This window comes from Zootoca vivipara, chromosome 4 (genome assembly GCF_965207765.1).
Source record: "Zootoca vivipara chromosome 4, rZooViv2.hap1.1, whole genome shotgun sequence".
NCBI lineage: Eukaryota > Metazoa > Chordata > Lepidosauria > Squamata > Lacertidae > Zootoca > Zootoca vivipara.
The window spans coordinates 83,020,551-83,035,157 of NC_142587.1; the positions used below are offsets into that span (position 1 = coordinate 83,020,551).

Genomic DNA, 14,607 nt, shown 5'->3' on the forward strand with positions numbered 1-14,607 from the left:
TTGGTGATTGTGTGAGTTCTTCTGGTGTTTCAACCTGAAACACAGAAGTATCTCTTGACTATATCTACTTAATTCCACTTGCATACAATTGACAGGAGATGCCATGCAAAGAATGCCACACAAGGCAATTTACACCAAAAGCTTTGATGTGGAAATAAATCAGTACTCCTGCACATGGATATATGTGTGTGCAAGAGTATTCCTGGGAAAGCTGGATGAGGTAGGTGATAGGAAGCACGCGGGGCAAAACGAGACATCTCTTCTAAGCATTTCGGGGACTGCCCGTGCAAGATCATTGGTCCATTTAGTCCAGTGCCAGTTACTGGTACTTTTGACTGCATCATCTCAGACGTGTGTGTGGAAATATTTCCCAAGCTAGCTCCGACGGAATATGTAGCTACAGACTGAACTAATGCAAAAGGTGTACTCTTTCCCCTAAGTATGGCACTACTAACTGCTGAGTTCCTCTGATCCAACTGTGACTCACAAGGAATGCTCTTAGAAACTACAAAGGTATAACGACAACATTTTTTCTGCCAGTAGACAGATGGTCAGAGTTGTCCTTTAGGCTGGCATCTGGTCCCTCTAGCTTGACCAGTATTTCCTGCTGTGCTTTGTGCTCTTTCCACGTGGTTGAGACAGAGCAGGAGGAAAATATCAGTGTTTCCTAAGAACAAGGCTTCAAACTGACTCCTCGTACTTCCTGTGGCAACTTTTTACTGCTCCTATGGCAGTGGTTGGAGTGACCATGCTTTCTTGTGTGTGCCTGCAGACTTTTCCATAATGCACACATCAGTTGTGTATTGCACTAGAAATCAAATCTCTGGGATATACTTGCATGATGCCAAGGAGACAGGCTGGCCCCATAAGGTTGACCAAAGGTGAAATTATACAATGAAAGCACAGCAATGTGAATACAAATTTAAATCAAGAGTCTCCAGTTTTGTTTCAGGAGTTGATCGTCTGTATTTAATTAGTGACAGGATTGGTCAAGATTTCCATCATGGCTGGATGACTTTCTCGTATGTTGGATACCACCGGTTCACGCAAGAGGAAAGTATGACTAATTAGCTTGTTGGTCGTGATCCTTTTATGGGCTTATTTGCAAGGCTGGCTGGAAGGAACTTCTTATACTTGGAATTATGTATTTACCCATTAGGCAAATGAAGTGGTTTATTTACACAGTTGGCAACAGAGAGAACTATTTTGTTTCTAAGCCACCAGTAGTTACATAGAGGGTTGAGAGAAAATACGTTGTTGTGAACAGTGTTTCTTCCATGCACTTTTAAAGATTCAGAAATATATTGATGTTTATAACATTTTTTTTCATTGCTACAGGAATATCAAAAGTGATGGCGCAACTGTATTCTGTTTACTTGCTATACATTTATTACACGAGCAAAGGAATGCAATAGAAGAGTACATGGCACTGATGCAGAGCCCATATGTGCTACGATTTGCACAGGGCTCACCTTGTGTTTAAGCCTTCCCATACATGCATGGGGCTCCCCCACCATTTCAGTCTATGGAGAGGCCCTGGTGGGAAGGAAAACTTGATGTTTGCAGCGAAGTCACACAAGAGATGACAGAACAAGGCAACACTCTTCAGCAGGCTGTTTCCCAGAAATAAGGCCAAGTGAATCAAATCTGGGATTCATCACGCATACAGTACAGTCCATAGTTTTATTTTAACCTCTTGTCAAAATGTGATGTCTTAAAAGCTTGTACGCAATAAAAAACAGTAATAAGAGCATTGTATAAAACACCTTGCCGCTAAGCATATTTTTTTCTGTGATAGATAAATATCTATATATATTATTCCCTCAAGTCATAATGAAAGCAGTGGTTTTCAAGTGAAATGGCTTCTGTGTAGTCAGGGGATTCCCTAGGTATGCAGAAATGCACAGGGTTTTTTTTTTTAATGACATAAAAAAACCCTAAGAACATCCTGGCAGGTATCCATGTTACAAGATGTTGATGGCAGCTGGCAGTGGGGAAGAGTCTAAAGAAACCAAGGGTTGATCAGACTGTCTTCCAGTCAAATCTATGGCTGAGAGCAGTGTGAGACAGTCACGGGTCAGCTGAAAATAAAATAAAAGGGGGGAAAGAGGGCAGAGGAAGATAGGGAATAGACTTGTTTAAGCCTATGCACACATTAGTGGCTGAAAACACAAGAGAGCTTGTTTTACGTACATCAGAAAGGACATCAGAAAGGAGGCAGGGATGTATTTATCTGATGCACGTTAAATGTTTGGCTTCCCCCACCAATTCCAAACTCCTATATCATCATCCGTCACCTCTGCGTGTGCAATGGCAGATTCAAATGTACACACGTCAGCTTAACAGCAAAGTGAATGTGGTTTAAGTTTTCCATTCGGATCAAATCCAGTTTGAGAGAAAACACACCAAACAGCAGCATTGCTCAAGAAATGGCAGGGTAGATATGCATTGCGGCTGAGGTTTCGAAAGCCAGCGGTGGGAGCACACTGGATGCAGAATAAACGTGTCCCTGGCAACTTGTGAGAAGTGAGAAAAGTGCCAAATAAATATAATATATAAATGTCTCCTGGAGGAAGGAAATTAGGAGGGGTGCCTCTCCCACCTCCTGGAATCTCGCTGCCTCTGCTTTATATACTCAGCTTTGGTGCTGGCAGCATTGTTGCATATATTACAGCAGGGGAAGAATCTTGTGGATATGTATGGGGGTTGCCCTGTATCCCTTCCCCAGTTTTGCAATTCCCTGCTCCCCACCTTGAGGGTTGGACAGCAGTACAAAGCTCTTGGGGGGTGAGAATGCACTGCACAATTTTTTGGAAACCATATCACGTCCAGGCCAGGCAAACTGATTCACTGTGAAAGATAAAGCTCCCTGTTATATGAGGGTACAAATAAGCAAAACATTTAACTTCCGTTCTGTGATTTGGATAGGCCACTACGATCTCAAACAGAGTTTGATGATCCCATGTAGGCTTATGCAACATTATCAAAGCATCAAGGACCTCGGCAAAAAAATACGCGAGGAACCAGAGAACTGTTGCAAAACTGCACGACTTTTGCTGCAGATAGTTCATGTAATTTGCATATCATTTTCATGCACAGAGTGGTCGCCAAACTACAGGGTGGCGGATATGCCACACTTCTCGCGACAAAAACCCGTTGTTTCAACATTCTGAAAAACAACTAACAACGAAGGCTGAAGAAACCTGAGACTGCTTTTAAAAAAAAATCTTCGAGATACAGTATACTTCAGAAAACCACAAGTAGAAAACAAATCATCCAGACTTTTTCCGAATCTGCCTCTTTGTTTTCATTGTCTTTGCCATCCAATGTTTAATTACCAGAAATGTACTTTGCTTTTTAATCAAAAGCTGTGAGTCTCAGGATCTTTAAAGGAGCGTGCAGGCCACACATAAGTATTGTAGGAGCTGTAAGCAACTCAGTGGATATTGCTTATCACCCTGATCTAATGCATCTTCATATATAATATTTTGTATAACCGGGCCTTAATCTCCAGACACCTCATATACTACGCTTCTTTGGCATGCAAGCGATTTAGCAAGGGCACTGGTCTCCGAGTGAGGTAGCCTCCTCTGAGGAATGTACAACATTCGGAACAAACCCGCTTTTCACCCCTTCCCATCCCTCTTGCATCGAAATGTCTCCTTTTTTCACAAGTTCGTATATGTCTTTGGTGAGAACAGTGAAGGATTCTTCAACATTTGTGGCGTCTTTGGCTGATGTTTCTATGTATTTCATGCTGCAGGCGGATGCCAGTTCCTCAGCTTCCTCTCTCGTAACCTGGCGCTGCGTCTCCAAGTCGCATTTGTGTCCCACCAGGATAAACACAATCTGGAAAGGGTGCACATGCATCTTAGCTTCCTGAAGCCAATCGTACACATGCTCAAAAGAAGACCGATTAGTGATGTCAAACACCAGCAAGCCTCCTACCGAATTTCGGTAATAAGAACGCGTGATTGACCTGCAAAATAAAAGGGGAGAAACATGCTCAACAGGAAAGAATGTTCCAGCTTGTTTAATTCTTTAAAGACAGGAGTATCCTTGTGAGCTGGATAAGATCTTGGAACAAAATGAAATCCTGGCATTTTAAAAAAGGCAAATTAGAAGAATTGCTCTAATTCGGTAGTATGGTCAGTCTCTTTTTGCAATTATTCTACAAATTATGTGAAGAGAAAATAGAGAGTCATCTGATGTGAGCTGTGGTGCATATCTAACTTTCCCTTACCCTCCTCTCCAACCATCACCAATAGTTTCTAAGCTAGAACATTCATACCCTACAATTCCCAACTCCCTGAACAACCTATGGTTCCCAGGACTATCTGGGGGGGACGTCATGTGCTTTCAATGTATGCTGTGGATGTGACCCAAAGATTGCAACAGAAGCAGGATTGCAAGCCTAATTCTCTGCTATGGCCAAGTCAGCTCACTGTATGGGATGCGGGTGGCGCTGTGGTCTAAACCACTGAGCCTCTTAGGCTTGCCGATCAGAGGTCAGCAGTTCGAATCCCCATGACGGAGCGAGCTCCCATTGCTCTGTCCCAGCTCCTGCCAACCTAGCAGTTCGAAAGCACACCAGTGCAAGTAGATAAATAGCTACCACTGTGACGGGAAGGTAAACGGCATTTCCACGTGATCTGGTTTCCGCCACAGTGTTCCGCTGCGCCAGAAGCAGTTTAGTCATGCTGGCCACATGACCCAGTTAGCAGCCTGTGGACAAATGCCAGCTCCTTCAGCCTGAAAGCAAGATGAGCACCGCAACCCTATAGTCGCCTTTGACTGGACTTAACCGTCCAGGGCTCCATTACCTTTATGTATTTAGATAAGGTTTCTTTTCCATCTTTCAACGGAACGGCAGTAGACAGTGTCGTGGGACAAGGTTGTGGAGCTGCCCCCCTTCCCACCAGCAGTTGGTTGGGGCTTAACAGGGCAGTGGTTTGACCGGGGCTGGGTAGGTGCACTGGTAGACCGAGCCACTCTGGGACTCCCACCATTGTATGACCTTGCAGTTGCCCTGCCCCTGGTCCCATCAAAGTCGCCAGAATAGGCAGGTTGGCTCCACAGGTCTGCCCACCACACTGGCTACTACTGCATCTGAATGGCCCTCAAGTGTGACTGAGATCACACACCATCCACACACAAACCCCAAATCCATATAATCCACCAGTCTTAGTCACCTGGGTGACGGAAGGGACCAAAGTAAGTCCATTCCCCCGAACCTCTTAAGTCCCATAACAACCTGCAGGTGAAACCAAGTGTTGTTTCTGGCAGGGAGGTGGGGAGCAAGCCTCCCTGCATCTGCTGCTCCTCTGGCCAATGGATGGGGCCAAGCTGGTCTCTCTTTTACCATGGTGCTCTTCCTGGAAGGCAGAAAGCGCAACCTCCCAGTGAAGCTTGGTCCCTAGCTTGGGAGCTATTCACTGAAACAAAGGTGCCTGTCCAGTATTTTCTTGCTTAATAAGAACTTTGAGTGTAAATTGCTATGTCCTGTTAAAATACTGCACACTGCTGAGAAAGTGGAAAGAATATAATTAGCTTTCTATTTCTTAAAAACAACTTTATTACAGTGGCACCTTGGTTCTTGAACGGAATACGTTCCAGGAGTCTGTTCAACTTCCAAAACTGTTCGAAAACCAAGGCGCAGCTTAGATTGGCTGCAGGAGCTTCCTGCACTCAAGCACAAGCCACGTCCGACATTCGGCTTCTGAAAAACGTTCACAAACCAGAACACTTACTTCCGAGTTTGCGGCGTTCGGGAGCCGATTTGTTTGGCAACTAAGCCATTCGAGAACCAAGGTATGACTGTATTCATATCAGAATTTGCAAGTGTCCAGTATAACATACCCTCATACATGATCATGCAAAAGAACTGAGCTGTATGATCAGGTCCTAAGAGTGCATTTATATCAGATGGTTTTCTTGAGTATATTCTAAGTAGGGCACCCTGCCAGAGAGAATCATTGATTAGAATTGCAATCCCATGTACTCTTACTTAGGAGTAAGTCCTATCTAACCCCGCAATAGGTTGTGTTTCTGAGCAGTTGTGCCTAGGATTACACTGTTTCAACCAATTTGGTACTTCTTAGCTGATGGATGCTGGAAAACACCTGATAAAGGGGGCGACGGTCAACAAAAGCTTATGTTATAATAAATTTGTTAGCCTTTAAGGTGCCACAAGACTCTGCTGATGTTCCCTGCAATCTTTCTTTATGATAAAAAAATTCCTTCAGTAGCATCTTAAAGACCAACTAAGTTTTTATTTTGGTATGAGCTTTTGTGTGCATGCACACTTCTTCAGATACACTTGAAACAGAAGAGTCAGACCCTTATGTATATACAGAGGGTGGTGGGGGTGGGTGGGAATGGGTGATGGGCTGATGGGAGTGGTAAACCTGTAGATGGCTGTTAACGACTGCTGATGACTGCAATTGGTCCTGCGGGGGAAAAGCAAGGGCTGAGGCGCTAAAGAAAGCTTGATCATGCATAATGAGATAAGAATCCTATGTCTTTGTTCATCCCAGGTGGCTCCATGGTTTTAAGCTTGGTAATGAGTTCCAATTCAGCAACTTCTCTTTCCAGTCTGTTCCTGAAATTTTTCTGGAATTTTTATATTTTGCTTCGACTCAGACCAACTTTCTTTATGATGTGTGAGATGTGGCTAAGAATATGCTTGAAACATAAGCTGTGCCCAATTTGCCCTAATTGACTAACCTCTGCTGTGCTGAATATTCCTCAGGTACTGACATAGATTTTCAAGCTTTTGGATGAAATCCAGAAGGCCACTTTAGGCAGCCAGCAGCATTTCTCTCTCTCCCCCACAACCCTAGAGCAGAGGTTTTCCTGTGCTGTATCACATACAATTTCTGAATTTCCTCCAAGGTTCCAAAGCGTTTCCCGTGCAGGACTGAGAAAAGCAAGTATCCAAAGTCACTCTGGGGGTGCCAAGAGCATTCTTTGGCATAGTTCGCTTGACCATGGCCTACTTGCAGAACTGTAAGAACTAGGAATTATCTTCTTCTTTTTTAAGGGATTGTGAGGGTTTTTAGGATGCTGAAATGAACTCCTGTGTTTGCATGCTCAAGCAGGCAGATGTTACAGAGTTCCCAGGACCTATGGTATAGTGGAGAGCAAAGCAGACTGCAGCTCCTAGCATGAGGGATGGTGTTTTCTGGAGGAGCATTACTGTGACTAACAAATCGCCTTGCTGGGGAAAGTGAATGAGGTGATAATAAGGCTTTCCAGTTTCTTTGCAACAGATTAGCATAGAAGTCAGAGGATGATGATGATGATGATAATCAAACAGAGGGTGGGGGCCTATTTGATGGGATTCCCATGTTAAGCTAGCAATTTAAATGGTAAAATCTTCATTGCAAGACTGCTTGCTTTTGTAATTAAAAAGCAAAGGTTGCAGTTCAGCCAACTGAAGGTATTTCGTTAATGTTCAGTGAGTTTTACATATTGAACCTATGCAGTCAGAAGTTAAGCACCACTGATTGCAATAGACTTTACACCCTAGAAACTAGACTTTACACCAGGGGACCCCAAACTAAGGCCCGGGGGCCAGATGCGGCCCAATCACCTTCTAAATCCGGCCCGCGGATTTACATGAGTAGGGGCATAGGAATTCGTTCATATTTTTTCCCCAAAATATAGTCCAGCCCCCCACCAAGGTCTGAGGGACAGTGGACCGGCCCCCTACTGAAAAAGTTTGCTGACCTCTGCTTTACACCCTAGAAACTATGTATAGGATTGCGGAAGTTATGTAGATTCTAATAATGTGGGTATTATGCTATGTACTGCTGCTCTTCAGTGTGTGCATATAAAATGATGTCTCAATATGGGTGCCTGAACATTTTTTGACTTTCCTTTAAAATGTGGCTGTAGTGGCTGTGATGAGGAGCTCCTGAACTTCTAAATTTACCACCAAACCACTGCCTGGGACTGTACCATTTCCCTAGAGAGGCTTTATGACTCTAATCCTGGAGTTAGTAAACAGCCATTATGATTAATAGCCCTTATCCATCATGAATTTGTCTGTTCTCCCTTTAAAGCTGTCCAGTGACACTGAGTTCCCCAAGTTAACGATGCACTTTATTTGGCCCGCCCTGAAGCCAAATTTGATAGTTCTTATTGTGAGAAAGAGAATGAAACAAACAAACAAACAAAGCCTCCCTGAAAATAAGCCTTGGGTAGAAAGAGGCCCTGGATGACAGAGGCGCTGGGTGGTTGTCGGAATACAACAGTGACTAATTTCATAGGGGACTGCCCCATTAGCCTGTTGGAACAAATATAGAAGACTTCCTTGGAGACAAGCAGGTTGGGGGGGTGGGGGTGGGGGTGGGCGGTAGCAAAAGCTTTTGTGGTTTAGAACCTGCTTCATGGGATGCGGAAAAGAGATGAGGCCCAAATGCCCTGAAATGTGAGAGGCCCCACTGTTGACATTTCTTCCTCTCCAGTGCCTATGTCCATGTGTGTCTTATATACAGTATATCCCCACCAAGAACCACATTTCATGCACCTGATGATGAAGTCAACACTGGTTCACCAAAGCTGATGCCATGCCACAGCCAATTTAGAATAATAGAATCATAGAATCATAGAGTTGGAAGAGACCACAAGGGTCATCCAGTCCAACCCCCTGCCAAGCAGGAAACACCATCAAAGCATTCTTGACACATGGCTGTCAAGCCTCTGCTTAAAGACCTCCAAAGAAGGAGACTCCACCACACTTCTTGGCAGCAAATTCCACTGTCGAATAACTCTTACTGTCAGGAAGTTCTTCCTAATGTTTAGGTGGAATCTTCTTTCTTGTAGTTAGAATCCATTGCTCCGTGTCCGCTTCTCTGGAGCAGCAGAAAACAACCTTTCTTCCTCCTCTATATGACATCCTTTCATATATTTGAACATGGCTATCATATCACCCCATTACCTTCTCTTCTCCAGGCTAAACATACACAGCTCACTAAGCCGTTCATCATAAGGCATCGTTTCCAGGCCTTTGACCATTTTGGTTGCCCTCTTCTGGACACGTTCCAGCTTGTCTGTATCCTTCTTGAACTGTGGTGCCCAGAACTGGACACAGTACTCCAGGTGAGGTCTGACCAGAGCAGAATACAGTGGTACTATTACTTCCCTAGATCTAGATGCTATACTCCTATTGATGCAGCCCAGAATTGCATTGGCTTTTTTAGCTGCTGCATCATCACACTGTTGACTCATTTCAAGTTTGTGGTCTACCAAGACTCCTAGATCCTTTTCACATGTACTGCTCTCAAGCCAGGTGTCTCCCATCCTGTATTTGTGCCTTTCATATTTTTTTTGCCCAACTGTAGTACTTGACATTTCTCCTTGTTAAAATTCATCTTGTTTGCTTTGGCCCACTTATCTAATCTATTAAGGTCATTTTGTAGTGTGATTCTGTCCTCTGGGGTATTAGCCACCCCACCTAATTTGTTTAGGTGCCACAAAGCACAAGTATTTTGCTGCCTGAGGCAGAACATCAAGTGGTGTCCACTTCCCAGACAAACTGCACAGTGCCTCTAGATGACAAAGTTATTTAAGCACCTGAGGCAGAAAACCACCACAAGCCTCTTTCCCTAGGGGTAGAAACACAGCCATCCTAAGTTAAATACTGAACAATTTGCTGCCTTCAAATGATCCTCCAAATCTGCCGCCTGAGGTGACTGTCTCACTGTGCCTAATGTTAGGGCCGGCCTTGGGGGGGCTCTGCTCTTCTGCAAACATAATTACACTGGCTTTGCTAGAGATCTGAATCAGCACATTCAAAGCAGTCTTTGTCAACATGATGCCCTCCAGATTTCTCCTGACTACAACTCCCACCACCCCTGACCATTGACCAAACCGGTCATGGCTGATGGAAGTCGTAGTCCCCAAACTGGGAATACAGCAGGTTGGCAAAGGATGCCTGCAAGAAGTTAACTACCTTCAAGGGGTTAACACGCACGAACACGCCCTGAGCGGGAAAGGGGGGTGGGGTTGATCCACGGAGCGGCTGATCCGCGGAACTCTGCATATACTCAGAAGCCTCTTGTCAGCGTGGTGGTGGTGGTGGGGAGATTCCGGAGACGCCCCTTGGTTAAACAGCATGCATATTACTCGGGAGGAGGGAAGAGGGCGGGAAGAGGCGCCTGCTATACCTGAATCTCTCTTGGCCCGCCGTGTCCCAGAGCTGCAGCTTGATCCTCTTGCCCGGCTCGATCTCCACCAGGCGGGAGAAGAAATCCACCCCGACGGTGGGATCCGAGTGCATGGGCCCCGGGAAGCGGCCATCGGTGAAGCGGTGCAAGAGGCACGACTTGCCCACCGTCGAGTCGCCCAGCACGATCAGGCGGAACTGGTAGATCCAGATGGCTGCGTCCATGGCGCTCTCCCCGGAGGAGGAGCAGGCGGCGGGGTGGCCTCCGCCGCCGCCGCTGTCCTCGGCCTTGTTGGGGCGCCTCCTCGGGCGGTGCCTGCACCGAGCTCCCACGGCCCCTATCCCAGGCATTGGCGCAGCAGGAAGGGAGGGACGCGCGGAGGAAGGAAAGCTCGGAGGGCGGGACGGAGGCGCCTGTGGTCCGAGCGCGGGGACTCGGCGAGCAGCGCGGGAAGGAGAGGGGCACCGCGGGCCGAGGCTCTCTCCCCGTCTGCAAGGCTGATCTGGGTAGGGAAAGGGATGGGAGTCGGGTCTGGGGAAAAGTATGGAGCTGCCTTTCCTTACCTCCTGCCCTGCTAACGGAGAGGGGCAGAGGGAAAGCGGAGGAGACCAGACGGGGGGCGACGGAGCAGGGAAAGGATTCCAGGCGAGCGGATGGCGCGCCTTTGTTCCCTTCGATTCGGCGGTGGGTGGGCTTATTTTTCCAGTTTTCCCCCAGTGGTGGCGATGCTGGAGGAGGAGGAGGAGGGCGGGGACTGCCCGCTGCTTTGCTGCCACGGATGGGAAAAGAAGGAGGCTTTTAAACCGTCGGGTGGGCGTGGATTGGCAGCTTGGCTCCGCTTCTGCGCGAGGGGCTGCCGGGACTCGGCGTCAGTTTCCCCTTTTTGCTCCGAGGCTCCCTTTCTGAAGTGGGGGGCCCGGCAAGCCTATTGCTCCACATGTCGCTGGTCAGTCGCTGCCGCGGCGGGAGAAAAGCACTCTGCACGTGCCCAGAGAGGCGCGTTGATATTCCCAGGCTTGGCACTGAAAACGGGTGCTTGGTCTCTTTGGGGAGGGTTTAAATCAGGACAATGCTTCTGGTTACGTCGGAGCAACTAGGCAGGGCTCCTACTTTAGGAGGAGGCACAAAACAGACCTAGCAGCTCAGGACGGTTTCACACCACCGCATGGTGGCAAAAAACCAAACCGAATGTGAAGATACCACTGAGGGTATGTTTTAAAAGGGAGCTAGAATCAAATCCTGGCTCACTATGACAGGTAGCTACACCTGTCCAGCGGGTTTGCAAAATGCTTGCTTGTTTCATTGGCATGTTCGATTTGTCCGCATATATTTTAAAATACATTTAAAATATCCTGGAGAATATGTATGAAGAAGTAAACATTGGTCCATCAAACCCACGACTTTCTATCCTGACTGCCAACACCTCCCACTCCAAGGAAGTATTTACCCATCACTTTATTAAACTATGGAACTCTTTCCCACCAAATGTGATGAAGGGCTTAGATGGCTTTTAAAAGGGAATTAAAGAAAGTTTGGAAGAATAAGCCTATTGATGGCTACAAGTTGTTATAGTGACTATATATTACCTCCAGCTCCAGGATCAGAGGTTGCCTAAGTGCATCGTGGGCAGATGCTAACAAAGCAAATAGCTCTGTGCGACTTAAGCATATGAAGAAAACCACACACTGCCGGCTACAGAGAAGGCAAATTTCTCAAGATAAAATGCACCTCCACCACACCAATGGCAATCAAACAGATGGCTGCCTGGTTCCTCTTGCTGTCTTAGGAGTTAGGTAGCATTTTGACACAGGTGTATGCACACTACAAAAACATTGCTATGGATATTTTTAAGATGGGTTGCTGCGGAATGAGATTTTTGAACTCACTGACAATGGGGCTGGTCGGCCAGCCATTGGCAAGGACAGCTTCTATTCAAAGGCTCAGGAATTCTTTCTCTTGGGCTTTGCTAAGTGGAATAATGTTTGGCTTGGCACTGATGGGTGGCACTCTGGGTGCCACCACCCACAGATGGTTGGAAATGGAATAGATATCTCAGTAGTGCAGTGTAAGGCAGCAGACTCTTGACATAATGATCATGTGGGTGGGTTGGTCTTTAGATGGAAAAATGCATTACTCCATCTGAAGGCAGCCCTATTTAGGGAGGCTTTTAATGTTTAATAGATTATTTTATTTCACTTTTCTGTTGTAAGCTGCCCAGAGTGGCTGGGGAAACCCAGCCAGATGGGCGGGGTATAAATAATAAATTGTTGTTGTTGTTGTTGTTGTTGTTGTGCAAAATGTGAGATAAGCTGCTGCGTGTGGGGGACCCCCTTGCTGAGAAGCCCCGGGCCTCTGCGTCTAAGTCCCGACCCTGAAAGTGGCTCTTCTTCCTTGTTAAATAGACCGAGGGAGCTGTCCGTTCAGCACCTTTTCGAAACAGAGCACGGAGAGACCTGAGTGCTATACTGTACTGTACTGCGTATTACCACCAGCAGCAACACAACACAACTTGGTTGGTAAGGCAGGCAGGCAGGCAGTCACTGCTGTCCCTATATCAGGATAGCTTGACCTCAGTTGCCCATGCTCCTCACTGCTGGATTCCTGCAAATGTGCTCTATGTGGAGCTACCCTTTGGGTTGGTCTGCAGATGCAGAACACAGTGGCTTGGTTGCTTGTGGGAGCAAGCTTCTGCCGGCATAAAACACCCTGCTTGCTGGATTTCCACAGGCTGCCAATCTGCTACTGGGACAAGTTCAAAGCATTGGTGCTAACATATATAAGCCCCCTATGCAGCTCAGGATCAGGTTACTTGAGAACATAGCCTGAGGTTATCCCGGACACAGCTTAGGACAGGCATCCCCAAATATCAGCCCTCCAGATGTTTTGGACTACAATTCCCATCATCCCTGACCACTGGCCCTGTTAGCTAGGGATCATGGGAGTTGTAGGCCAAAATATCTGGAGGGCCGCAGTTTGGGGATGCCTGGCTTAGGACCTGGATAGGGCACATAGCTTTTTGGCTTGTGCAGATGGAAAGGGAAGGCAGACGTCAGAGTGGAACTGCAGTGCAACATGTGTGCCAAATTGAGAGTATGGGGGGGGGGAATCAGTGCACTTGGGAGAAATCACTCACAGGCAAAATGGGGCACAGGGGAAATCCAGCGCCCGCACCACACTTTGAGTGGCTCTGCCCAGAAGAGTTCTGCTGTTGTCTGCTCTGTAAGAAATGTGAGATGCCAACACAAACCCAGCTGATGACACATGTGTGACTGGTCGGGAACATTCAAGCTGAATGAATGAATGAATGTACAGTATCTGGAGAAGACTGTGCATTTTCAGTTGATTGGTCATCATCTGCCCTTCAACTGATTGATCAATCAGCCTCACATTTGCACATGATTGTAGTATCTCGGTATAGGGGGATTTTCAAGACAGCAAAGAAAGTGTAAAATGATTTACAATTTCATTAAGGAAATTACCACTGGTTCTTAGATGGACACACCGTTTTTCATATTTCATTTTTGCTCCCAATATTGTCTTCATTTCCTATTACAGGAATGAATCAGAATCAAAGTAGCTTTAGGAACAAGAGGTGTGCTGTCAAGGAGGGACATTGAACTTCAGGTTCAATGATAAAATGTGGCTCCTGGAACCCCTTTCTTTGGCCTTCAGGACTCTTTTCAGGTGAGCTTCCTCTCTCCAGGCCACGCCCCTCAATGGCCCTGGGCTGCTGCCCTGAGCTCCTTTGGAGGAGGAGAGGCAGGATGTGAAGTTAATGAATAAATAACTTTAGAAAGATTAATCAACTAATGCCGTAGGCCGCCATCTCAACAGGATGCAGTTCAGTGCTATACATCAGGGTGGCCAATGTTTTTGAGGGCTGCATTCCCTGCAGATAATCTGTCATGAGTTGCATTCCAACAGTGGACAAAGTCTGAGAGAAAAAGTGCTCTGTATTAATGAATCCAGAATAAAGACCAGCTTGCTTCAGTTTTCACCAAAGCTATCTCAGATGAGAATTCCCAACCTGAGAAGTCAGTCCCACTGTGTTTGCTGGGATCTTAACCGTACAGAGGATTTTTTAAACAACAACAAGTACAACAGTTCAATACAGCTACTGTTCTGGAAAACAAAGTAATTTATGGCTTTAGTTTGCTACACACACAGCAGAAGCCTACTAATTTGTTCTTCGACAGCTGGGGTGTGGGTGGGACTTCTTTTCTCTAAGCCATGCAACCTGGAAAAGATTTTAAAAAACAAAAAACAAATTGTTTCCAACAAATAAAATGCTGCTCATTTCAGCTTGGAAGCTACAACGAAAGAGGAACAGGGTGCATTTAAAAGCTGGGGGAAATAAAGAAGAAATGAACACGAAGGAAGGAATTCTGGTAGAATGGAAGGCTGGGGCAGCTTCAAGAGGTGCTGAAAGCTGGTC

General features: G+C 46.3%; 1 protein-coding gene across 1 annotated transcript; it reads right to left on the minus strand.

Moving 5' to 3' along the window:
* Positions 1-1,148: 1,148 nt before the first annotated feature.
* On the minus strand, positions 1,149-10,841 carry RAB39A (RAB39A, member RAS oncogene family). The gene is made up of 2 exons (XM_035115625.3): positions 10,173-10,841; positions 1,149-3,979 (listed from the first exon to the last, which is right to left on the minus strand). The coding sequence occupies exons 1-2, from the start codon at positions 10,520-10,522 to the stop codon at positions 3,553-3,555; spliced, it is 777 nt and encodes a 258-aa protein (XP_034971516.1). The 5' UTR covers positions 10,523-10,841; the 3' UTR covers positions 1,149-3,552.
* Positions 10,842-14,607: the final 3,766 nt, after the last annotated feature.

Coding starts and splice junctions, on each gene's coding strand:
- RAB39A (XM_035115625.3), bottom strand. CDS start 10,522: ATGCCTGGGATAGGGGCCGTGGGAGCTCGGTGCAGGCACCGCCCGAGG. Junction 3,980..10,172: donor GCGGGCCAAGAGAGATTCAG/GTATAGCAGGCG, acceptor TTTATTTTGCAG/GTCAATCACGCGTTCTTATT.